Genomic DNA, 26,589 nt, shown 5'->3' with positions numbered 1-26,589 from the left:
TTCTGGTAATTTAAGATTAATGTATTCTATCTGTGAAGAAACTTAAGAGCCTGGAAGAGGAAGAAAAGCATGACTAGTGTTTTTGTAATTACTGACACAAGAAATATTATGCTATTTCCCAGAATATGTCCCCCGAGTGAATGTCTGCATGTGTTCCATTTCATTCCTAGCTCAGAATCCTATCAAGGATGATAAGGAGAATCATTTTGAAATATATTGAAATAGAGAATAGAGTTTGCAAAGTGCTAAATTGAACCTGTACAAATGCAAACTGTCAGTATACCACTGTAAAAACCAACACCTGAATGATAAAAGGTCCTGGAAATGACCTATGAAAGGCCACCAAAATGACAGTAGTTGAAAAAGCATAAACTTTACTTTGATAATACCTTTCTGGTCTTCTTTCTAAAACTAGTATAGTCTCTTGGTTCAAATAGGATAGTTATTCATGAAGGGTTAAGAGGATTGAAAAAGGAAAATAAAAATTATTTTAAAGTACATAGAAAAATAAGAAATTGCCCTATAAGAACAAAATATGGCAAAAAGTAGATGTGTCAGTGTTTTAAATTAACTTCAGATAACATTTTGCTTTGGACTTAATTCTGGTTAGCTTAAAAAAATTCTGTCTTTATAGTTTCTTGCTGAGTTCTAAAAGGTGACTTTCTTGAGATCCTGAGAATTAAAAAAAAAAGCAATTCTTTGTGAATCCTTCATATTTTAGATCTTTTCTAAGAATGGTGAAAAGGGCTGAACACCCTTGTCATACTTTCTTTTTAATCCAGTATCTGTCCCCCATATCCCTGCTTCAGTTTCTTCCCAATCTAACTGATCATAACATAGTTCTCCCAGAAAGGGTTGTGATGCATTGACAGTACTAAAAGGAAAAAAAAGATGGGACAAGAACATCTGATAGAATTTAATTCTCAATGTATTACCCATTTTTTTAAAAAAATGAATTTTATAAATGTTAATAATCTCTAACAATTTGCCATTTGGTAAAATCATTTTTGAAAACAGATCAGTTTCCTACAGACGTGCTTGATTTTGTACTGACTCAGCAAGCCCCAATACATCTTGTTCTCCAAGAGCTAAGGCAAAGCCATTTCATGTATTATGGTTGGGACTTCCAGGGCAGTCCTTAGCCAGCTCAGCATTGTCAGCATCTTGATAAATTCCTGGAGGGCAGAAATCAGATCACACTGATTGTTGCATGTTTAGGGGCCTTCTCGGTTACCTGTATTTGGGAACTTATAACATGATGTATTACAAATTGATTTTATAAGAAGTTGCAATTTCCCCATCTAGAAAATAGCCTTAGAGTACAGTTTCATTTTATGAAGTTGGAGAGGAAGATGGCAGCTTTCCCCTTGGATGTCCTATTTGTGAAATTTGGAGATTTTTGGATGAATGATTTTAAAAGTTAAGTAAATTGAGACCATATGTGCAAAAGTAGCACAGGAAATATATCTTATGCAATGTGCATATTCAAATATATGAACATTTTAATAGCAAAAAAAGCATGAATAGTCACAGTAAGTGAGATAAACTGTTTAAAACATTAAACTGTTTCGGTTGATTTAGGTCAGAATATAGCCAAGTAAGTTCAGCTCATCATATTTGCCACCAAATAAGATCGAACAAACTTGGCTTTCATTCAGAGCTTTTGTTTTTAGAGTTGGTTTTAGAGTTTTCTGTTTGCACATGAATCAAATCTGTGGTTTAATGAATCATACCATTTCTATACAAATGGAAAAGTGGAAGTTATTGTTGCTTTCCTGGTTTTCAGAGGGGGATGGTAGCAAAAGTCTAAACAGTTTTAGGATAATAAAGTACTTAGACGTCACAAAATTCTCACCAGTATAATTGTTCCGTTTTATAAAGGTCACAGCCAAGTGAAGGGTGAAGTGACTCATTCTGTACCACAAAGTTCATAATTAGTAAAACTGAAAGTTAAACATGAGTCTTTCAACTAACTTTTCAGCCTATCCTCTTGCCAAATCTTATTTTCATAAGAAAATTTTTGATGATGCTAAAAAATGATGATTCAGATACATTTATATGAAGATCAATGAGTGTATCATATTGCCTACAACTTTTTATTCAGTTGAGACATTTTAGTTAGTTGGCAGAAGTAGACTGACTTGCAAAGTTTGAGCTTTGTTCTGGTTATTTTGTTAAAAGGAATAAAATGTAGAAGTGAAAACTAATTCTGATTACGGAATTATGAGGATTTGTTTGTCTTGTTTTCTCACATTTTTGTTTTAACTATTTAGATGTGCCTAGCCTCAGAGGGGGTAAAAATGGAAGATACAAAAGAGTGGAAGAAAGCGAAAGAATCAGATGGTGGAAGAATCACAGAATTGGAGAAGGGACAGGAAGAAAGAGAAATAAAAATGGAGAAAACACATGAAGATGGGTTACAAAAGGAAGCAGAATTCGAAAAATCATTTAAAGATAATGTAAGAGAGGCTAAGGAATTGAGAAATTTTGAAGAGCTACAAATGGATGATGTAATGGCTATAAAAATGGAAGACCCCAAAGAAATTAGGAAAGAAGAATTAGGGGAAGACCAAAAATATAGTCACTTCCCCGATTTTTCTTATTCTGCCAGTAGCAAGATAATAATAAGTGATGTTCCCAATAGAAAGGATCATATGTGCCACCCTCATGGGATTATGATCATTGAGGATCCTACTGCCCTAAACAAACCAGAAAAGCTGAAAAAGAAAAAGAAGAAAAGCAAGGTAGATCGACATGGAAATGATAAATCCACACCCAAGAAGACTTGCAAAAAGAGGCAGTCTTCTGAATCTGACATTGAGAGTGTCATATATACCATTGAAGCTGTTGCAAAAGGAGACTGGGGTGTTGACAAACTTGGAGACGCCCCAAGAAAGAAGGTCCGCACCTCTTCAAGTGGCAAGGGAAGCATTTTGGATGCTAAGCCACCAAAGAAAAAAGTGAAATCAAGAGAGAAGAAAATGTCAAAGGAGAAATCCTCAGACATCACCAAAGAGTCAAGACCTCCAGATTTCATTAGTATTTCTGCCAGTAAGAGCATTTCTGGTGAGGTGCCAGAGGGTATAAAAGCAGAACCATTGACACCCACGGAAGATGTACTACCACCTAACCTTTCTGGACAAGCCAAGCCAGAGGACAGTGAATGTCACAGAAAAATAGAGACCTGTGGCTCCAGGAAATCCGAGAGGTCTTGCAAAGGTGCTCTTTATAAAACCCTGGTGTCTGAGGGCATGCTCACCTCTCTGCGAGCTAATGTTGACAGAGGTAAGTGACTTTAATAAAAAGAATATGAAAAACATGCAGCATTTCTCCTTTAGACCTGCTGAGAAAATATAGTTGGATACTGTATTGTTCTTTATTGTATCAAAATAACCTTGTACCATTGTATCAAGGTTTTATGTAGTTTATAAATAATATCCATTTGTCAATTTACCTTCATATTTTCAAGCACTATTAAGGAGAGTTCACTATTGTGTAGGTAGTTCTCATGATAGAAGTACCCAGATTAAGTTACCATTTTATTTTTGCCAGTATGAGTTCATTGTTTTGACAATCCAGTATTGATTAGAACATTTGATGTGTGTGTGTGTGTGTGTGTGTGTGTGTGTGTGTGTATGTTTTAACTGATGGAGTTTCTTGAATGATACAGATAAGCTGAATATAGATCTTGAACTATGGGTCTAGAAGTGAACACCCTGTCTATCCCTTTCCATTAGTTAATCAAAACAAATTGAATTTTCTTTAGAACTTGACATCACCCAGAAACTAATTAATATATAATAAATGAATTAATACACATTTCATAAACTATTCCTGTAAATTTATTTATTTTAGAATATAGCATCTAGCTAGGGCACTATCTCTTGCCAATTATATTCCAACAGGAAATATATGAGTCTTATGTCTAATAAGCCCAGAATGAAGATGACTTGAGGCTACAGATTTCTTCAGAGACATCATTCCAGTGAGTCTTAGGGAAATTAGAATTAGTAGTGTCTAACTTCCATGCTTTAGGCTGCTTCTCAAATGGACAACAGTCTGTTTTCAGTTCCATAGTATCAGTTGAGTTATGACAAGACTCATCTCCAAGGTTAGGAGTTGTTTTTTTGTTTTTCTTTTTAGCTTCCATTATTAAAAGCAGTCTAGTATAATCACTTCAAGGACTCTGAGATAGTTATAAATAACATCTTACAAATGATAAAGTCAAGAAGTGACCTGTGACCCTCTGAGATAATCTTTCCCAACTTACATATACTGAACAGTTCCTTTATCCTTGGACTTCTTAGGTAAACGAAGCTCAGGTAAAGGAAACTGCTCTGATCATGAAGGATGTTGGAGTGAGGAAAGCTGGACATTTAACCAGAGTGGGACCAGTGGGAGCAAGAAGTTCAAGAAGACAAAGCCAAAGGAAGACTCTCTGCTTGGGTAAGTGTCAGTGAGCACAGTCCATCAATATTGTTCCTACCCCTGTGTGCTAGGATTTCCACAGTACATGTAAGTCACTGATTCTTCTTTGTTTAGCACTTGGTACAGTCTTGGTAAATTTGCTAGCAAACATCAATCAAGTGCATTCCCATGGTTCCACTACTGACATAGTTAATCATTCATATTTTAAGTAATTAGAAATTATAAAGTACATTTTAAACATGAGCCCGAGTTTGATTCAAGGTCTACCACACAGTGGTAGTATGATATTGTAAATCCTTTAATATTGCTAGGACCATTTTACCATCTGAAATTTAGGATGGATATTATCAGTATGTTTACATCTTGCCCACTTTTATGCTATATTAATATTTATAGTACTATATTTTAATATTTTCAGTGTATGTGCATATATGTAAAATATGGCAAGAAAAATATGAGATAAATAAAACTCTGCTTTAGCCCATAACCGTGATTTTTTTTTTAACTATACTATCTTCTTTTGCTGTGAGAAAAAATCAGAAGTACTAGGTTAAATATTCTCCTGGTACAGAAAGAATTTAATACATCATGCATCAAAATGAAGTACTAAGTAAACAACAGCATATATCAGAATAAAATCATTAAGATTATTTCACAAATAATGTTAATAACAATCTTCATATAAAGCATCCTATTAGTAAGAGACAATACTTTATATTGGTGAGGAAAGTCTGAATATTCAGTTGTACTGTTTTGAAAATCCTTAGAGATTTCTCATTAGCCCAATTTGAAAAGAATACATTAAAAGGAAATAATTCTTCCTATTTTTTCATAATTATGTTAGAGGTATGCAAATTTTATGCATTGGGTATATTATATTTGTTGTATTCATAATATTTGCATTTCTAATTTGTGGAATAAGGTAATGTTTTTTTGTGGAAATTACAGTGTTTTAAAGTCTGATTAATTCTAAGACTCTAGGTCATCATAAAGTAAGTAGAAATTATTTCTCATGGTGCTGACTCCTCAAAATTATTTATAGTGAAATAACATATTCATAATTTTATGTTTCATCCCTAATATTTTAAAAGGCCAGAGGACTTCAAATTAGTTTTGCTTATGTTATGCTTAAAAAATGACTTGAAAATCCTCCCTCTTATCATTATCAAGTGATGTGTTCAAATGCAGAATTACCTTTAAAAAGTAGAGCACCTTCCTAGCAAGAGAAAGACCATGAATTCAAATCTCAACTGAAAAAAAAAAAAAGATCCTTGAACATCTTAAACCAATGTCTATCTTCTGTAGGAACTACTGAAGCCTTGTCAAGTCTCCATGACAAGAACAGAGCAGGTCTCATTATACAGATACTGTGGGAATAAGACTCTCAGTCAGAACTGTCTCTGCTGCTGCTATTACAAACTACTGAGTTGTGGGCTGAGGGTATAGCGCATAGTTACTAAGAGTACCAGCCTAAGTAAGTAGAAGGCTCTGAGTTCAAATCCCCGTATCACTCATACAAAAAAAGAAACTTCTAACTAAGAGATATTGTGCCAGTCTCTGGTAAACAGGATAAGTGAAACAGTCTTTGAGAATCTGTTCTTAAAAGATTATTATGGAAAGAGATACCCATATACCTTCCACTTACTTTCAAGAAAGCACAGTACAGTTCTTCAGCTTCCCTGATCTGTGCACCTACCTTCCTAAGTTTCATTAGATGAAAGCCACGTTAAGGCTCCAGCAGGCCTGGAACCATTGCTGCAAGGGGCCTTGGAGACAGCTAAAGCCAACTCCCAAATTCTCAGACTTTGCCAATGTCATGTTTAAAGTCGTTTGAGGTTTAAGGTAAAGTGGTGTTGCTTTTTTGTTAGTGTTCATTTGAAAAGCAGCTTTACTTTGCTTACTGAATAATTTCATTCTTATAAGGCTAGAACTCCCAACAATTTTTCTCTATTTAAATTTCACGTGGTATTTCGTGAGTGAGTGTGTGTGTGTGTGTGTGTGTGTGGCATATTTATTTTTTAAGCACATCTTACAAAATTTCTTATATATTAACAGTAAACTTAACAAATAGGCATGTATATGAATCTATGGAATGATAAGGTGTCTGAATAAAGTATGATTTATGCTGAACTTTATGAGATATTCTTATACCAATGGAAAGAATAGCAAATTCCACACATCTAATATTTTAAGTGATCTTACTACTTTTCTGAAAGCATTGTAACTTGTTATATGAGTTTCCTAAGAAAGCTGTACTGGTAAATCTCACGCACTTATGAAAATATGTTTTTCCCTTTGCACAGAATTTATTGAAAATGCAATAATTTCTAGAGGGCCCATTTTCAAATGGAGTGCTCTGAATGTAATAGTAACATTTTATGTTTTAATAATTGGTTTCATACTGATGTGATTTCCTACTCCCTATTCAACAGCTCAACAAAGTTGGATGAAGAATTTGAAAAGAAATTCAACAGCCTCCCTCAATATAGTCCTGTTACATTTGACCGGAAATGTGTATCTATTCCAAGAAAAAAGAAGAAGACTGGAAACATATCCTCAGAACCAACTAAAACCAGCAAAGGTTGGTTAGCTGTGACCTGAACCTCCCTGCACTGGCCCTTTGACTACGCTTTGCAGCTCCCTTTAGATGAATATAGTACTTGGATTTAGAACTAAGGCAATAGGGAATTGAAATTTCACATTGACTTCTAAGATTACTTTGGTTTACCTCTCTTTTTTTCCTTTTTCCTTCTTAATTTTCCCTAGCCTTTGTCTGAATTTATACATTTATCCTTAAACGTATAGCCAAGGTTTTTCCAAAGTGTTAAGCACAATCATCAGCCTCCTGATGTCCACTTGAAATTTTGAGGTTTTATTGAGACATTTATGCTGACATTTCTTCTGTCCCTTATGTCTATAGCAGGCTAGCCTAATATGTTTAAAGTGAAATTGGGAGGTAAAGTTTTCAAGATAGCAATACTGTCAGCCCACAAATATCAAAAGTAGTCCCAGGTATTAAAATGACCAAAATCATCCCCATTCTTCTCTTTGCCTATATGGACCATCTCAAAATTAAAATACCTATAATTTTAATTGCAATTGTAACTTGGATGAATCATATCTATATTATATGTATTGTTAAATTTAGATAAATACTTGGATTAGCATTTCTCTAGCATTTGATATAGTGTTTGATATAGCGTATTAATTATTTCAACAATATTAGCTTCTCCATTTATATCAGGGGACCTGAGGACCAAGAAGACTTGAATGAATCTCAGTAGTCACCAAATATAATGCTTCAGTCTCAAAGGAGACTTTGAAAAGTGGGGATTTTTTGGTGGTATCAATAATTGGGACCACTTTTGACATTAGTGAACAGGGGCAGCTAAGATGACAGCATTGTTGTCTTGAGAACCTTATCCTCCAGTTTCACTTTAGCTAAAGATTGGTCAGGGAATTATTCCTGTACTTTTCCACACATATTTAATGACTTCATTCAGTGAGCCGTCCTGTAGAGACAGAAAATGCAGAGATGAAGGTCTGTGTGTCTGACCTATAGCTGCTTTCAGGATTAAATTTGAGCAAGATTTGATAGAAGTGTTCTTAGAATTGTCTTGCAAAAGTGACTGGCTATTTCATGCTTTGTGTCAAATCAGATTAATTCCCTGCTTCTATGTATTTTAGGTAGATAGATCCAATATAAATATTAATGGATACAGTTAGTTTTATACATTTTGAAAGGGAGTATTAAAGAAAAGTACAGTTTTTCTCTAAAGAAACCTAAACTTCACCCTCAATACTTACAAATCCTTTATAGACTAGAATTGCCACAACCAAAGAGGTTTACTTTGAGATCTTTATCTCAGAACATTATTGAAATGCATAGGAAAATGCCCCTTTCATCATTAAAAGTAGAAAGGTACTTAAAAGTCATTTTAGAATGAACTGTTTTCCTCTGTGGTTAATAAAAACCAAGTTAGCAAATAAAGAACTGAAAAAGAAATGTTGTTGCATCACCAGGTTTGCTCATCTGGGAAAATAATGTTGTGTCGAGATCGTCCAAGATGGATGAGGAAAGAAATAAAGTAGACTTGTTGACAGGTAGGTAGCTGAGCACTAGAATGGATTGCCAAATGAAATGACAGTCTTTGTGCCCTAGAGATATTTAGGAATAGGCAAAGTAGTCCATGAGCCCAAAAATGTCAGCTATCTTGAGCTCCAATAATTCTTGGATTTAAAGTTGCTGATAACTACCTGACAAGCCAGTAAAATGGAACTTAATTGATTGATGTACAAGCTGCATTCCTTATCCTATTCTTACAGTTCAAGACATTCATTTTACAGCTCTGAAGTTGGCCATATTATCTTTCAGAGAATATAACAATAGATTTATTTTGCAAAGCTATAAGACCCTGAAGTTTTTTTTTTTTGGTCTATTTTCATACACCTTTTTTGGGGTGGGGGTTTGGGGGGAGGGTCTTTGCTGTTAACATAATTCTCCTCTCCCAGCTGAGATTAATAATATTTCTTTTGATGTGAAATGGCTTTGTGGAGCTTTGAATTATATTTTATATAGTATCATCTTAACTCTCTCATTATGCACAATGTCACTGGTTCTTATAAATGTCTGTGAATAATTACAGATGTGAGGAGGCTTCAAGACTTAGGATTTTGTTCTGCATTCTGTCTTTGTGAAACAAAATGGAATTCAAATACAGCAGGAATTAAACAGTATATTCTGTTAACCAAAGTAATAATATTTGTGTAAATAATAATATTTGGCATTTGTAGCACCAATATACCAGACTACACATTATTAATAAAATTATCATACCAGCTACACTGTAATTGCCTGATCTTATAGAAGAGATTGTTTTCTTTGACTCTAGATCCCTTGCATCTTTAGATAATGAATCATTCAAAACAAACACTGTAAGATCATTAGCTCACTAGTAAAATAAGATGTGTCCATAGAAAACTCCTTTTTCCCCCAACCATTTGCCATTTGTTTCTATTTTTTTCTTTTATATGTAGTCATTGAATATTATAGGGTTTTTTTCTGACTTATCCTTGTACCTTTTTAGGTAGTTCAGTTTTTGTAAAGGTCATAGAATTTTTCTGAAATCTAATTTCTAGAAGGAATGATTTGTTTTTATATAGTCACTTTTCTCAGAAAGGTGGTATCTACTTGGATTTACCTCTCTATTTTCCCATTGGCCTTCTTAATTATGTCTGATTTTCCAAATCATCACTTTCTTTGCCTTCCCTTTATCTCTCCCCTATTCCTATATCTGTGTAATGGGTCTCATCACAGACTTTACCATGAAGGAAATGAAAATAACTGAGTCATCTTCCTTCAATTGAGCTTTGGGCTATATTGTTTAATAGACATGATGATTTAGAAATAGAATTTTCTTTTCCTTCTAATTACAAAACATCCAATAAATTATAATCTACCCAATTGACAATACAATTCATCTGATTTAGCTCAATCTGACATTGTTTTCCAGGTTGTATCTCTCTCAATTTGTGTTTTTATGTGAAAGTTTGAATTGTCTAAGTTTAATTATAACTTCTTAAAGTTGGTTTTATATACATAAGTATATACATATATACTCACATATGGTAAAAGTCTATGAACTTAAGTTTCTAGGGAAATAGTAATTTTCAAAGGAAGGGATAGATAGTCTTAAAGCAAAAGCAATTGGAATTCAATTTGGAATAGAAGTGTCTAATTATTCCCCATCCTGACCCTTGGTTTCACTTCTCCTCCATATCTCTTCTGTCTTTAGATAGTACTTTGCTTTTACTTTTCCCCAATCCACAAGCAATATTTAAGTTAAAAAAGATGGCTAGTTGATAAGCCAGGCACTGGTGGCTTGCGCCTGTAATCCTAGCTACTCTGGAGGCTGAGATTTGAGGATCACGATTCAAAGCCAGCCTGGGCAGGAAAGTCCGTGAGACTCTTCTCTCCAATAAAAACCATTAGAAAACCAGAAGTGGCGCTGTGGCTCAAGTGGTAGAGCGCTCACCTTGAGCTGAAGAGAGCAGGGACAGCGCCCAAGCCCAGAGTTCAAGCCCTACGACCGGACGCCTCCCCCCCCCCCCCCCCCCCCCCGCCTCCAAAATGATGGCTAGTGTCAGTACTGGTTGGTAGAGTACTTTCTTAGCATGCATGAGGCCTGAGTCTTAGCATAGCAAAAAAGGGGGTAGGGAAATCTACAAATCAAAACAATATATATTGTAATATTAATCGAAGAAGCAGGTTTATACAAGTAAAAGCAAAAGGCAAAAATTTTAAAGACAATCTCCTATTTGGGGATATTAAGCTAACTTGTGGATGGTAACTGGGCTAGCTTTTCTATTAGAAAGCTGAAGCTTTCAGTTAGACAGAATTCTGTGTTTGCCCTAGAAGTATTTGAGTGTCTTTACTGCTACCAAATCTTTTTAGGAACATGGTGGCAACATGTTTATTGTTGGATAAAAGATATATCTAATGTGATCTTGACCTGAACAAAGCAACCATATCCAGCCCAAGGATGTAGCTCCTCCCTCTTAAGGAATCTTACTTGATAGTGGCTGATGTACTTGCTAAGGAATTATTCAAATCAACTGATCCACATGACCGGCAGCTAGAAGCCTTTGCTATAAATTATTGCAAATGGGTTTATTGGTTCATTAGTTACTCATTACTTATGTGTCTAATATAAAGTGACAGCCTAGTCTTAGAACATGACCCTTGCTCTTACAAAACTGTAGGGAGTTATATCTGGCATTTGTTTTAGACAATAGTTCTAAAGAACAAGTTCTCTTAATTCACCTAACCTGCTGACTTTGAAAAATTATTATACCAGACTAACAGGAAAATGACTTCTGTGTCACTATAGCTTATGTCAGCATTTTTTTTTTTTTTTTAGCAACTTAAAGGATTAATGTTGCTGAAATCTATGGCAGCCCTATTGTATCCCCTTGGCTTGTAGTTGGAGAGTTCAATTTGGAGTATAAAGGAGATCAGTGCCCTAAAAGTATAGGCCATTTTTCCCCAAAACTCATGTGGATCTATAAGCCAGTTTGCATATAAATCATGAATAATTTGATCATAAGAAAGCTCAAGTTGATACAAATATTCTTTCCCACTTTCTGAAGAATGGAAATCTGAAGTAATATACAGAGAAGAACAATTGTCAATCTTTTTGTTTTCTAAATGTTTTGCTTTTCACTTCCTACTTATCCCTGCCATGGTTGATTCTGTGAGTTATATCACATGTGCCAAACAAGAGAAAGATAGTAAATTTACTTATTCTGTGTTTATTACATATTTTGACTTTATCTTCTTATACACCATATCTGTCACATGTACTATAGTGGTAAGCATAAATTAAAGTGTTTTCATTTTTGCACTTCAAAATTGATGCTTTTTAGTGACTACCACTAGATCTTTTCAAGGTTGTCACTTTCTTTGAAGAAGTTGTCATTTGCTTATAATATTTTATAGTTGTAGCTTGGGAGTGGGTAGGAACTAGGAAACAAAAAAATAGTTTACAGAAACAACTCTAGATGGTTCCCCTCCTCTACCCTGTAAATATCAACAAGCCCTGTCTATGCCTTGTCCTTAACTGGTACTTTTCAGATTTTTCTCAGTATGGCTGAGTCTCACATTCCATACATAAAATCAGTTTGCTTCTGTGAATTATTTCTTATTTCTTTATATCATTCTCCCTTTTGAACCAATGCCTTATTATTACTTTCCTACAGAATCTTACTGATGGCAAGAAGTCTCCGGATTGTTTTTCTGCCTTCTCCTCTTGTTCATGATTGCTATATGTCATTCAGGTGTGCTACCCTGTTGTTGCCTGGATTTTATAAAATATATGAAGCAGTGATTGCGCATACATTATGGAGAACACCTTCCTGTCCATGTAGTGTATTAAGAGGCATATTTTCTTTTCTTTTTTTCTCCCAGAGCTGAGGACTGAACTCAGGGCTTTGCACTTGCCAGGCTAGTGGTCCTTCACTGAGCTAAATCCCCAAACCCAAAGCATATTTTCTATGTACTTAATAAATATTTTTGTTTCACTTGTTGCTCACTTTTTCCCAAAGAAGCAAGCACGAAGGCATTTTCTATTTCAGTTTCAAACCATTAGCAGCTAATACTTGGTTTTGAATATTTGAAAAGAGGGGTAGATGTAGTCATTTAAAAAAATACAGTAATTATAGCAACAGATATCTTTACCTGTAAAGGTATCTTTACACTTTTTGCCAAGCACTACTTTCATAAGTACTCATGAAACAAACATTTATTGAGAACCTGTCATGTGCTGTGTACTGTCCTAGGCACTTTGATTATATCTGTGAGGGAAAGCAACAAACCTTACTGCCTGAAGGTTCTATTATATTGAGAGGAACAGACAATCCATAGGCCCAAAGAATATCCAAAGCGTTAAAATAATATGGTTTGTTCTCTTGACAACAGTGACATGAAATTTAAAATTAACAAGAGAACTTAAAATTAGTAAGACAAAATTTAGGAAACGTACAAGTACATGGAAGATAAGAAACATATTCCTGAATAAGCAATATGTCAAAGAGAAAAGGAAAATTGTAAAGAACTTTGAAATGAAAGAAACATATCAAAACTTAGGATGCAGTGTAAGCAGTGCTTAGAGAGAAATGTTTGGATCTAAGTGTGTACTAAAAAAAAAGATTTCAGGTCAATATCCTACCTAGTCATTCACCTTAATTTGAAACTAGAAGGGGAAAAATAATAAAGAGCAGAAATGAAATTGATGAAAAAGAATATTTAGCCAGTAAAAACAACAACAAAAGAAAAAGAAAATTCAAATTATTAGAGGCAGAAGTGAAATAAAGGACATTACTACCAGCTCTACAGGGTTATAAGGACAGTTATATACCAATAAACTAAATAACCTAGGTAGAGTAGGCAGTTCATGTAAAGACACAAACTACTGAAACCAACTTAAGAAACAGATAGTCTGAACAGACCTATTGCTTGTAGACTGCATTAACAATCCAAAACATGCCTAGAAGAGGAAGAATGGAGAGGAAAGCCCAGACCTAGATGGCCTTATTATGGATTCTGCCAAACTTAAAGAAGAATTAGTACCCATTCTTCACAAATGAATTTTTTAAAAAATCACAGAAGTGAAAATTTTCCAACTCATTCTAATGTCAGCCCAGATTTTAAAAAAAGAAAGAAGAATCAAAACCCAGAGTAAAACAAGAAATAAAATCTACAGCCCAATATCTCCTGTAAGGATAACTCAGAAGTCCTCAACAAAGTACCAGCAAACACACAAGCAAAATATAAAAAGAATTATACACTATCACTAAATGTGAGGCTTGTTTGACATCCAAAAATGAATTGAGGTAATATTTCTCTTATCAGTGGACTGAAAAACAAAATCACAGTAGATGTAAAAAGAAACATTTGCCAAAATCCACAACACTTTTATGATAAATGCACTCAACCAACTAGGAATAGAAAGGAATTTCTTTAACCTTATAAAGGGCATCTACAAAAACACCCAGCTGGCATACTTAATGATAAAAGATTATATTTCCCGGAAAGCATGGAAACAAGACATTGATGTTTACTCTCACCACTTCTGTTAAACATTGTACTAGATGTTTCTCTCATGACAGGCAAGAGGAGGAATGAAGGCAAGATTGAAAAGGAAGAAGTAAAACTATTCTCAGATGACATGATCTTATGTATAGAAAATCCTAAGAAATCCACTTAATCTTTTTATAGCTAAAAATGGGCTCAATAGAGTTACAGGGCACAAAATCACACAAAAAGTAATTGTATTTATATTTTCAGTGAAGAAATGAAACAATTCTATTTATAGTAGTATTTCAAAGAATAAAAACCTTCGGAATAAATTTAATGAAAGCAGTGTGCATAATGAAAGCACCTAAAACATTGTCAAAACAAAGATGATAGGAATGAAAGAAAATATACCAATGATCATGGATTGAATGACTTAATACTGCTAAGGTAGATTCACTATCCCAAACTGATTTGTAGATTCAATCTAATCCCTCTTAGAATTCCAGTTGACTTTTTTTGTAGAAATTGACAGATGGGTGAGATTAAATATGGAATTATGAGAAATTCAGAATAGCTATAACAACTGTAAAAAAGTAGTAATAATTTAAAGTTTGATTTCAAAAGAATAGTGATCAAATTAGTGTCATGGTAACATAAATAGATACAATATAGCTCATTAAAATAGCCTTGAGTATCCAAAAATAAGCCCATATGTTGGCCAACTTAGTTTCAACAAAGGTGAAAGGACTATTTAATGGAAAAAGAATATCCATGACAAAGAATTAAGTTGGACTATTACTTTCCTTTATCCAGTATATTAAATTTAACAAAGTAGATCTGAATCTTAAGTGTAAGACGTAAATTATCTGCCTGCCTGCCTGCCTTTTCCTTCCTTCCTTCCTTCCTTCCTTCCTTCCTTCCTTTCTTCCTTCCTTCCTTTCTTTGGAATATATTTTTATATCCTTGCAGTAGAACCTTAGATATAATATTAAAAGCTAGCAACAAAAGATTAAATGTATAAATTCTAAAAATTTCTAAAAATCTTTAAGAAAATAAATTTTGTGCTTCAAAGGATACTACAAAGTGAAAATGTATCATACTGAATGGGAAAAATATTTGCAAATCACATGTCTGATAAAAGATTTAATCTAAAATACATAAAAACTTAACATAGGCAAAAAGCAATTGCTGTACTATATACTGCTCAGTTAATGGGAAGGCAGAGATAAAAGTATCATGGTTTGGGGTAGCCTGGTCAACAGTTAGTGAGTTCCTATCTCAGAAAGCAAACCGAATGTGATGGCATATGCCTGTAATCTCAGCTACTCAGGAGATAGAGACTCAAGGAGCATTGTCTGAGGCCAGTTCTGGGCAAAATCATTGAAAACAAGAAGAGTTGAGGCATAGTACAAGCAGTAGAACACATGCCTAATACACACAAGGCCTTTTGTTTAATACCTACTTCTGCCAAAAAGCAATGTAAACATGTAAAGAAACATCTTTCCAAAGATATATAAATGACTGAAACATACATGAAAAGGTTGCTTGCCAAGAAAATACAAATCAGAATCACAATAAGAAGGTCTAGAGGCATGACTCAAATGGTAGGATACTTGCCTAACAAGTATGAAGCCCTGAGTTAAAGCCCCAGCACTGCCCAAACAAACAGATCACAGTAAAAAATGGCCATAATAATAATTTTTTAAAACAGATAATTACAGACATTGCTTTGTGGAAAAATTGAAGTCCTTATGCATTGCTAGTAAAAGTGTAAAATAGTGCAAAAGCTTCATTAAGGAGTCTGATAGTCTTTCAAAAGTTAAATTTATTGACCACTCAGCAATTTCATTCTTTCTTAAATGCCTAAGAGAAATTAATACATGCATCCATACAAAAGCTTGTACATTAATGTTATTGCATTATCTATAATAATCACTGGTGGGGAAAAAATCTAAGTATCTATTTGGACAGATAAATAAAATGTCTTGTATCTCTACTGAAATATTCATCCTGATACATATTAATTACAATGGCTTGAAAACATTAGTAAAAAGTCAGAAACTTCTTATTATATGAGTTCATTTGTATAAGCTTTTCATAATGGGCAAATCTGCACATAAAGTAGATTAAAGATTGCCTAAGGATGGGGGAATACTGATGTAGGAAAGTAGTAACTAAAAGGTGTTGGGTTTACATTTGAGGTATTGGAATGTTCTAAAATGAGTAATTGTTGAAATATCTCCATTTGAAAACCATTGAGTTCCATTGAGTTACATACGTAATGGTTGACATGTGAATTATATTTCAATGGAATTGTTTCTAAAAATCAGTTAAAGTAATAATAGGTTTATAAGGAAAGGAGATCACAAGTGACAGGTGTAGGATTGGATTGCAGTTTACATAGATGGTCTGAAGTTAGCCATAGGATTATCCGAATAAGGGAAAACCTTTTTCTAGGCAGACATAACTGCAGACACAAAGAGAGGCTGCATGTGTGCAGAATAGCCAAGAAGCCAGTGCAACTAGAGAGAAGTGAAAGAGAACATGAGGTTACAGACATAATGGGTCTCTCAATCACCCAGGTCCTTGTCAGATACTGTAAGATGGTTGGCTTTCCAAATACAGAAGTCTGGCTGAAGCAATGCATTTGTGAGTAATCAGCTTATGGCTGTTATTTTAGACCCTGAAACCAGAAGTAATCACTAAATGAATGAGAATAAATATACAAGGACCAGATCTGTACCATTCCCAAATTAAGGAGTCTTGGAAAAGAGCAGGAAGCAAAGGAGACAAAGAAGAAAAAGATCAATGAGAGAATAGAGGAAATAAGAAGCCTGGTAAAGGAAGTGTTCAAGGCAGAGCAGGCTACTATGTCATGTGCTGCTGATAAGCAAGCCCTGTATAATGAGGATGGATAGTTGGCCTTTACAGCATCAAGTCATTGTCCAAGAAGGACAAGTTTTCTTGAACAGCCAGGGCAGAAGCCTGGTTGGAGTGGGTTTTGGATAGAATTAAAGTTGAAAAATGTGTAGGCAGTCTTTCAGAGAAGAACTTTGCTACGGCAGGAAACCAAGAAAAGAACTGGGGCAGCAGCTTATGTGCAAAAAGTTGGGGCACAAGATTCCCACCACTCGTTTTTTTCCTAAATTGAGTAAAATAGCATATGTTTCTACACTGATAGAATGATCCATCTGAGAGCATAGGCTACCATGTGGGCAGAAGACCTGAATGGAAAGGAGCATGGTGTTGGTCCAGCTAAAAGGCAAAGCACTCGTACATGGGAAATGCCAGAGGGGAAGCTTGTGACACTTGTAATATTTTAATCCTTAGACCAACCCTGTGAGTTAGGGAGGAACTGCAGTGGTCCCAATTTGCAGTTGAGGAAACAAGCTGTTAGAAATTTTTCACGTAGGAATATCGCCAAAGTGTAGAAAGCCACCTGCTTTGGGGACATACGTGCTATTGTTGGTGTTTCTGATTGCTGACCAAAAAAGCCTGCAATTCTGTTTTTGTATGAAACAATCTCTCTCTCTCTCCTACCCAGAAAAACTTTTTTTTAAACAAATATTTTTCTGGTTTAAAATCATGTTTTCTCATAATGTCCTGAAAAAAAAAAAGGCCAGAAAGTTGTCTAATGCTGTCAGGTTAGCCATAATCCTGAAGGTGCTGTCCTTGTGAAATTAGTTTCTTAGGAAAGAGTTTCTTAGGAGAAATGAAACATACATGCCATCCAAGAGTCTGAAGTATGATCTTTTCTATTACAGGCCATTGATGTTACTGGTTGCTGTCTGTTTCAACCCACTAAATCTGCCCCCCCCCCCCAATGGAGGCTTCTGCCCAATACATTTCTAAGGAAAATCTCATTGAGTTTTAAATAAGTCTAACAAAAGGGACTGAACACCAGCTAGATAAGTGAAGATGCACAAAGACATTTCTCAAGGGAATGGGGAGAGGGGGTCATTGTTTTAAGACACACAGTATTGTTTTGTGCAACATTGTGAACTTAAAATATATTTATATTAATATTGTCTATAGGTCCCTTCCAGTCTCAGAAAAAGAACTTATTCCACAAAATTGTCAGCAAATATAAGCACAAAAAGGAGAAGCCTAATGTTCCAGAAAAAGGTATTGGTGCCTTCCATCCTCCATTAAGGTTTCTGGTCACCTCCATCACAGTCTCATCTTTGAGCAAGCCTTTGCTATTCCTCCCTGCTTGCTTTAGTGCCATCAGCTCCTATACAGGTGTTTTTATCTTCCTAGGCTCCGCTGCTAATTACAGATTTCCTTCACTTAGATTCCCACTCAAATGCATACTTGTCTATACGATCAGGGCTCCACCTGAATTGTAATCATTTTACAACTTAGTCTTCTTGGATTCTGATTGTTTTCTATGGAAATTGTTTTTCTCATGTTTGGCAGTCCTTCATACCATGACCACATTTTCCTACTCCCTAAAATCTTACAGTTTTGTACTAATGTGAACGTTTTGCCATTTCTATACCTTTTCTTCCAATTGGGAAGCCTCCTGGTCCCTTTTCACCTCTCGTAAGTTGTAACTTACCTCCTTTCTCCCCATCTATGTACTTCATCATAGGCTGAACTCTTTTCCCTGCCACCTGTCACAAATCTTATTTCCAGAGGGCACTAGAGACTTACGTACTCTACTCCTCTTTCCTCTTAACATCTATCCCATTGTTAGGATCTTGATGGGCCCTTGAACCTCTTCAGGACTCATCTTAAGATCTCTTTCTTCTTAGTTCAGGACTCTTAATCTCGCACAAAACGATGTCTGCCATCTGGCTCAATATAACCTTGTGTGTCCTAGAAGTTCAACTTTCTTTGGTGTCTACCTGCATGTCAGTGTTGTTGCTACTATAAATCTATTCATTTGATACCCATTTGCATTCTACTTGCATGGCTAGGGGAGGCTTTAAATGCAGCTGTCTTCTGCCTGTGGTCAAAAGTGTTTATACATTCCTGTATGTAGCCTTTTACTTAATTTGTGCATTCACCCCACTGTAGCTTCTTCTTTTTGTTTTCTGCATTGATATTGGTTTTTTTCCTGCTTCCAGTGAAGAAACATATTCTTTACATAAAATGTCAGCTTTTTCTCATTTCCTTTTACTGATTTTCAAGTTATCTTTATTAAAGTTACAAAAATTATCTACCAGTATATCGATCTCATAACTGACAAAGATATTTTTATTTTTTTTCTATGAGACCTGAGTAGTTTAGTTGGAAAATGCAGTTTGTAAAATAAAATAATTAAAATTAAATCCACTCTATGTGTGTGATGTTTTCTGTTTTTAATATTGTCTTGTTTTATAGCATTTCTGTTTATACTAAGTAGATCTTCACTGACCTTTCCTTTTCTTTACTGTTTTTAGGAAGTGGGGATAAATGGTCACATAAGCAATTCTTCTTGGATGCCATTCACCCTACAGAAGGTAAAAGAAGCAATTATTTAAATGTATATAGCTTAAACTAGAAATGGGATGATTTTTAAAGGTTTAATAAAACCCCTATAATTTATATTGATCACCTAATAGAATTAGACCTATGTGTTTATACTTAGGTCATTTTTTAATTGTAAAGATACTGTACAGAGGGGTTACAGTTACAAGAGTAAGATAATGAGTACATTTTTATCGAGCATTGTTACCCCCTCCTTTGTTTTCCCCCTTCTATCCCTTCCCTCCCAACTCCCTCATCCCCCTCACCCGAAAAAAGTTCGTTTTTGTTTTCAACATAGCATCTTGTACATCTCATTGTTACAAATGGGTCAACCTGTATCCTTGTTTCAACATTTAGTTATTTCGCTTCCCTTCCCCAAATTAGAAAAATGTATCAGTTAGCATAATTTTATATGGTCATATGTACATAGCTATTGAGCTATTGTGATCCTGTGCTAGGAGGTTATTCTAATTTTCAAATCAAAACTTGTTTTGGGGCTCCTGCTATTGATCAGACAGTATCGTGATATTTGACTTGTTAAAGGGGACTGGTTACCTCTGAATCACATTGGTGAAGATTCCAGTTTTTTAGTAAATGTGTCTGACTTTTGTAGTTTGTGTTGCAAGCAGATGTTTATGATAGTAGAAGTCAAAACCGGGCATTAAAGAGCTCACTTGCTTGACTGCACATGAGCAATCCTACAGAAATGATTTGTGACCTTAATGTTTCTCCTAACCTGTTTCCCAGTACCTTAAATATGTTAAAAGATAATGTCCTTGTGGCATATCAGAAGCCAAGGAAAATCTAATATTAACTAGATATGTTTTATAGGTCCTAGTTTAAGATTTCCTACAACCATATTAATTATGATTAAATATTGAAACTTAGGGTTTGTTTCTATGTTCACTAAGAAACCCTCCTACACTTTTTCCCATCAATTCCTTTTCTTTTTCATGGTAGGTATTTTTAAGTCCTCAACATTTTTGTAGTGCTTCATTTCAAGTTACTTTATCTGAAAACTCTTAATGGATCTTATCCAGTTTGGACCCTATGATTTAGAGGAGGGAATTTAATCATCAACCTCCTATCACTTGACTCCCAGATACCAAAAATTCACCTTTGGCCTAAGTCATTTACCAGAGACACTCATTTTTGAGGTACTTATTAAAAAATGTCTAAGATTACTATTAATGATAAACTTGTTTTCATTTGGTAGGTGCGGTATTCATGAGCATGTTTGTTTTCATGTCATTTTATTCTGACAACAGATGACAGCAGTATATCTGCTGTCTGACTTGATTGCTTTTGTGACTTGTGTGGATCATGAGCTCTACTTAAGTGCAGGCAACACAAAATCAGACTTGTGCTGCTTCCAGCACTATCTTCTAATATTCGCAAATTGCATTAGTAGCTCTTAGATATTTAAATAGTGAATTTGGCACAGATTTGATGACTGTAAGTTATTGATGAACTATCAGAGACATTAAAGTCATTTAACACCACATTAATCGTTACTTGAAAAGATACTATTCTAAATAGGTTCTTTTGTTTCTTTGAACACCAAAATTCCAACTGAGGTGTGTCCTGTGGCAGAAAGATCACTTAATTTTGTAGCTGAAAGATCCAGGTTTTCAGATCTGTCACTGAGCAGCGTTTTTCAGTAGGACAAATTGCTTAACCTCACTAGGATTTATTTCACATTTGGTCTAAGTGCATACATGATTTGTAGTTTGATTATATGATAAGATGTAGTAATACTACATTATAGCCTCTTTTTTCCTCTAGCACTTGGTGACTTTGTTGCTGTGGTGTGATGCTAAAAACAAAATATTCTGCAGCCCTAATTTTCTGCTTTGGGGGCCAGAAGAGTAAATCATGAGTCTTATGGAAGTTCCAAAGTTTAGTAGAAGTAATGTTGGTAATATTTAGATAGACATAATGTATATGGAACAAAACTTTGGAGAACACTCAGTAAAGAATGCATGTCCTTTATTTAGTATAGAATGCAAATTTCTTTTCAGTGACTAGGAAAAAAGCAATCAATTTGAGCATCAGAAAATTACTAGTAATTTAAAGTGACCCTTTTTTGATTATTTATTTCCATACCATCCCTTGTTTGGGTAGTTACTGTATGCTTTGTAAATTACCTATGCCCTTTACTTCATTTTCTCTCACCTATGGCCATATGAGTGCTTATTAAAACTTTACTTGGAGGAAAGAAACACATAAAGCAGAAAATGAAACCATAATACAGGATAATTTTAACTTTTGTAAGCCATCCTGCACAGAGGTGAAACAGGAATTGTTTGTAGCTAATGTCTGTTATAGAAATGTTGGTTTAGCTGAGGGTATGCAGCTGCTCAGCTGTTCCTGACTTCTGTTAAAAGTAGGAAAGGTAGAGTTCCGTACATTTTCTTTACAATACCCTGTGCCTAATTGCTTTTGCAATTCACTTTTTTTTTTTTTATGCAAGTGCTGAGCCTTGAATCTGGGCCTAGATACTATTCCTGAACTCCTTTTGCTCAAGGCACTCTACCACTTGAGTCACAGCTCCATTTTTGTCTTTTTCTGTGATTAATTGGAGATGAGTCTCATAGACTTTCCTGCCTGGGCTGCCTTTGAACTGCACTCCACAGATCTCAGCCTCCTGAATAGCTAGGATTAAGAACATGAGCAAATGGTGGCTGGCTGCAATTCACTTTTTCAAAAATATTATTTATTAGAAATCTTTAGATGCATCTGAGATTTAAGTTCTAGATCTATCATCTGTCTTAAGAATTTTTGCTTAGGTTTTTAAAATTCAACGTGGCTAAACCACTTCTAAAAACCTTTGCATATGGCTTAAGAATTAATTAAAGGTAGAATTTTCTGATGAACTGTGAGACCTGACCTCTTGCTATTGTATATATCTTTCCATAAGATGTATTACCATAATCTCATGCTTAAGCTAGTATTCATTAAGCCTGAATAATTATTCTACTATGATGATAGTTAATATTTAATAACACTTTATAACTTACAGAGGGCTGTTGTATATTTTTAACAATTTTTATCTTTTAACGGCAGCCCCATTGAATTAAGGAGGGTTTATAACCTAAACTAAGAAACTGAAGCTCAATCAACAGAAGAAAATGGGAAAGAAACTAGTCTTCTGTCCACTTAATTACTTTGGCAGCTATAATTTCAATTTCTCAAGCATGTCTATAGACTTTTACCCCTCATTTAGTTCAGGTGTGCTAAAACACAAATGGTTTCCTACCAAGCAAAACAAAAAAACTTCAGTCTTCTCTTCATCAGAGAATTGTTTGTTTGTAATGTAAAAATGCAATTTCAGGGGTACAAGAGTTTTTCAGATATGATCCACTAGGTCTCTTTTTTGCAATTTGAATAATTGCCATATAATTTAAGTGGAATATCCTAGGATTTTAGACAAGGTTTATTCTACTCTTTTCTTCTGTTTCATTTGGCATTTGACTGCTGTTTGTGCTTATAGAAGACCAACCAAAGGCAATGACATTTCTGATCTGGCTATAATAATCTTAGTGCAACTTGGAATTCTCCAGTTGGAAAGTGAATTTTGTGATTCTTGTTACCCTCTGGGGTACAGTCTAAATACAGTGCTGCTTTCCCAAAAAAATGTACTTCTCATTTTGGATATAGGATTTGTAAAAGATGACAATCTTTTATTGCCACATTTTTAATGTGGCTCCAGGAGTGAGTCCACATTATCACTCTCAGACAAAGTACTCCACAAGTGTTATGGTATTGTTGAGAGTAAAATCTAGCCCCATGGACTTGTTCCACATTGCTTGGAAAGTTTTGTGTGTTCCAATTGAAAGTCAAAAGTGAAATGACTAATTTTCCTTTTGAGGATAAAGCCTGTCTCTTTTCTTCCTTATCTCCCCCCCCCTCACATTTCCATTAGTTTAAGGAGAGGAAGAGGAGCTTATTTTCTTCTCTGAGCTCTTTTTGTTTGATGTCCCATACCACTCAGCCTTTTGTTTGCTTTTCTTTTGTTCATCATGGCAGAACTCCATCTACTGTTTTATTCCAGACAAATATTTCTTTGGCTGAACCTTATTTACCTTCCCTAATTCTTGTATTTCAGAAAGTGTGTTACCTTCTCTTCAAGGTCAGAAAGACTGACCTGAAGTAGAAAGGCTAATCTCAGTATAGTTCACCAAACAGGGTCAAAGCATGGGACAAGACTCTTAATTTTTCAAGTGAAGAGTCAATTTATTTCTAGATCTAAGAGGTTCAGAGAAGACTTCTTGTTTGTTTGTTTTGCTTTGTTTTGTCAGTTGTGGGGCTGGACTTAGGGCTTGGGCACTGTCCCTAAGTTCTTTTGCTCAAGACTAGCTTTCTACCACTTTGAGCCACAGCTCTACTTCCAGTTTGGGCTGGCTGTGAACCTCTAGCCTCAGATTTCAGCCTACTTTATTTATTTATTTATTTATTTATTTATTTATTTATTTATTTATTTATTTATTTATTTATTTTTGTCATGGGGCTTGAACTCTGGGTCTAGGCACTGTTTCTGCACTCTTCATCTCAAGGTGAGTGTTCTACCACTTGAGCCACAGCACCACTTCCGGTTCTCTGGTGGTTAACTGGAGATAAGAGTCTCACGAACTTTGCTGCCTGGGCTGGCTTTGAACTGTTATCCTCAGATCTCAGCTTCCTGAGTATCTTTATAGGCGTGAGCCACTGGCCCTTGAGAGAAGACATTTTCTAAGTGTCATTACCACTTCCTAAGAGGACTTAGGAGAACTAGTGTGTCTTTTTTTCTCTTCCACTAGTCTGCAGCCGGATTCTTCTCTTTACTATCTCCCAGTGTGTTGACAGTAGATAGATGTATTTTGGCAGATAGACTAGTCTTTAACCCCTTTTCCCTGTCAGCTGATTTCAGATCCTTTCCTAGTCCCAGGCTCAGTTTCTTCGGGCCCAAACTGTGCTTTCCACTTGCAACCAGGCCTCTTTGGCCTCTTACTGTATTTTTACTAATCCATCTGCAACAAACTAGTAAAGGAACAACCATCAAACAGAAATGTAGCTATTTGAAGGCTCATCAATAAAACAGAAAACAAAATAGTTCTAATCAAAGCAGTACTTTTCCTCAACTTCGGAACTTTGGAGATGAAGGTTTGTTTTTCTCTGGCCAAGACCCTGATTATAGTCTGTGTGACAAAACTAATATTGTTTTATGGAAGAATGACTTCTTTAAAGTGAATCAAATCTGAACCCATCATTACATAAAGATAACAGTGGCATGGTCCCATAGTTAATAAACTACAAATTAAAGAATAGAAGCAGGTCACTCTGACAATTGTTTGTGTAATCCATAGTCTCTGTGTGGAAATAGGTCATTTTTTTCCAAAACACTTGGCCATTTTGTTGTATCCCTATCTTTTCCTTGGCTCTTCTTTATTGTGATGATAGTATACCTTTCCTCTCTGAAAATCTTCTTCTCACAAGTTCTCAATTTCTTTTTCAAGAGGAAGTAGCAGAAAGGGAAAAGGTTGCTATTACAATGTGCATGTGTAATATGATGATAATATGGGAGAGACGAACAAGACTCCCTCTGTAATTACCATGGACAAATGATGGATTTGGATAAGAAAATAGAAAAGTTGAAGCCTATGAATACACAACAAGTTAATGCTCATTATTAATTCAGATCTTGGCTTCTTCTAAGAGGCTAAAACAGTCATGAAACCTGTTTGAAATGTTTCTAACCAATTTTCTTTTATTACATGCAAAGCATTTATTGAATTTTAAATATCATGCATGGTGGTGCATAACTGTAATTCCAGCTTCTCAGGAGGGCAGAGGGTTGGGAATACTATGGTTTGAGGCCAACTTGAGAGAAAATGCTAGCAAGACCCCATTTCAACCAATAAGCTAAACATCTGTCATCTCAACTACTATAAATAAGAGGATCACAATCTAGGCCAACACAAATCTCTACCTAAATTTTAGAAAGGTGGTAGCATGGTTCAAGTGGTAGAGTGCCTATCTAGCAAGCACAGAGCCCTGACTTCTAACCCCATGGCTGCCAATTTTAAAAAATGTATACTATTCTTTATCTAAGTGAAGCTAAATGTCAAAGTTTAAATACATTCTAAGACTAAGCAGTAGTTTGCATGATCAGAATTACTCTGTGGTTGTGGTAGACGTACAGTTAAAATTTTTTCCCCCTGACTTTTGACTACTTGCCTGAAATGGTGTTTGGAAGCATTTTCAAATAGGTTTTGTTTTGTATTTTAAATAGTTGCTATTTCAAGTCACAACTCAGCTGTGTTATGAATTGGGCTCTCTTTTTAGTATACTTGAAATTATTTCTATTTATTTGTTTACTTATTTTTGAATGTGACACCTGGAATCATCCTCTTCAGGCCTCATTCAAGGACAGGTCACCATAATTTCCATGGCAAAAACTCTTGCTAATTCATATCCCTCCCATCTCACAGAAACACCTAAACCCATTAGGGAGCTGGGTTAAATTCTTTAATGAGGACTACACAAGTATTTATACCAATAACACTCTAAATGAGTTTTGTTTTGTTTTTCTTTGCAGTATGGGAGTTTGAACTCAGGGCCTCCAGCTTTCTTGGCTAGTATAACACTGCTAACACAGCCTTACTTGCTGGTTTTATTTCTTCTTATTCTGGTTTTTACTTTTTATGTTATATTACTTTTTTATATGGTTTTTGTAAAAATACTGTACAGAGGGGTTACAGTTACATGAGTAAGATAATGAGTACTATATTACTTTTTATGTTACACTTTTGCCAGTCTCTGTCTGCCTTTGGATCCCTCCCCTGATACATATCTTTAGTTATCCTCCATGTTTTGTTCTTTTGGGGTTTATCATGCCAAACTTGGATTGCTTAATTCACATTATTCCCCCTCTTGGTCAATAATGATCTCAGTGCCTGTCTTAAGAAAGTAGATAGAAAACTACTACCGAAAAGCCTTTAGGCTACTGAAATCAAAAGAAAAATTTAAATCCCAATTATAAAAAGCTTATGTACTCTTAAATGCTTCCTAAATTCATATCTGCATGTTCTCTCCTTGCTTTTAAGGGAGGATAGGAAGGATGAACTTCAAAGGAAAGAGAGTATATAGGATAT

The 26,589-nt window shown here is 35.0% G+C and overlaps 1 protein-coding gene across 21 annotated transcripts in view; it reads left to right on the top strand.

The window, feature by feature from the left end:
• Bbx (BBX high mobility group box domain containing) overlaps positions 1-26,589 on the top strand; it is a 224,649-nt gene that overhangs the window by 185,861 nt on the left and 12,199 nt on the right. For 17 of the 21 annotated variants that reach the window (XM_070030304.1, XM_070030312.1, XM_070030326.1 and 14 more), the window contains 6 exons: positions 2,274-3,285; positions 4,308-4,446; positions 6,861-7,009; positions 8,452-8,532; positions 18,038-18,127; positions 19,390-19,449. In XM_070030304.1, the coding sequence (XP_069886405.1) occupies positions 2,274-3,285; positions 4,308-4,446; positions 6,861-7,009; positions 8,452-8,532; positions 18,038-18,127; positions 19,390-19,449 (1,531 nt within the window). The remainder of the gene's footprint in view (positions 1-2,273; positions 3,286-4,307; positions 4,447-6,860; positions 7,010-8,451; positions 8,533-18,037; positions 18,128-19,389; positions 19,450-26,589) is intronic. The other 4 variants (XM_070030325.1, XM_070030324.1, XM_070030311.1 and 1 more) reach the window with 3 other exon arrangements.

This window comes from Dipodomys merriami, unplaced genomic scaffold (genome assembly GCF_024711535.1).
Source record: "Dipodomys merriami isolate MVZ:Mamm:240054 unplaced genomic scaffold, mDipMer1.0.p SCAF_2, whole genome shotgun sequence".
NCBI classification, from domain to species: Eukaryota; Metazoa; Chordata; class Mammalia; order Rodentia; family Heteromyidae; genus Dipodomys; species Dipodomys merriami.
Note: the sequence above shows the minus strand (reverse complement) of the source record. Positions and strands in the feature narration are given on the sequence as shown.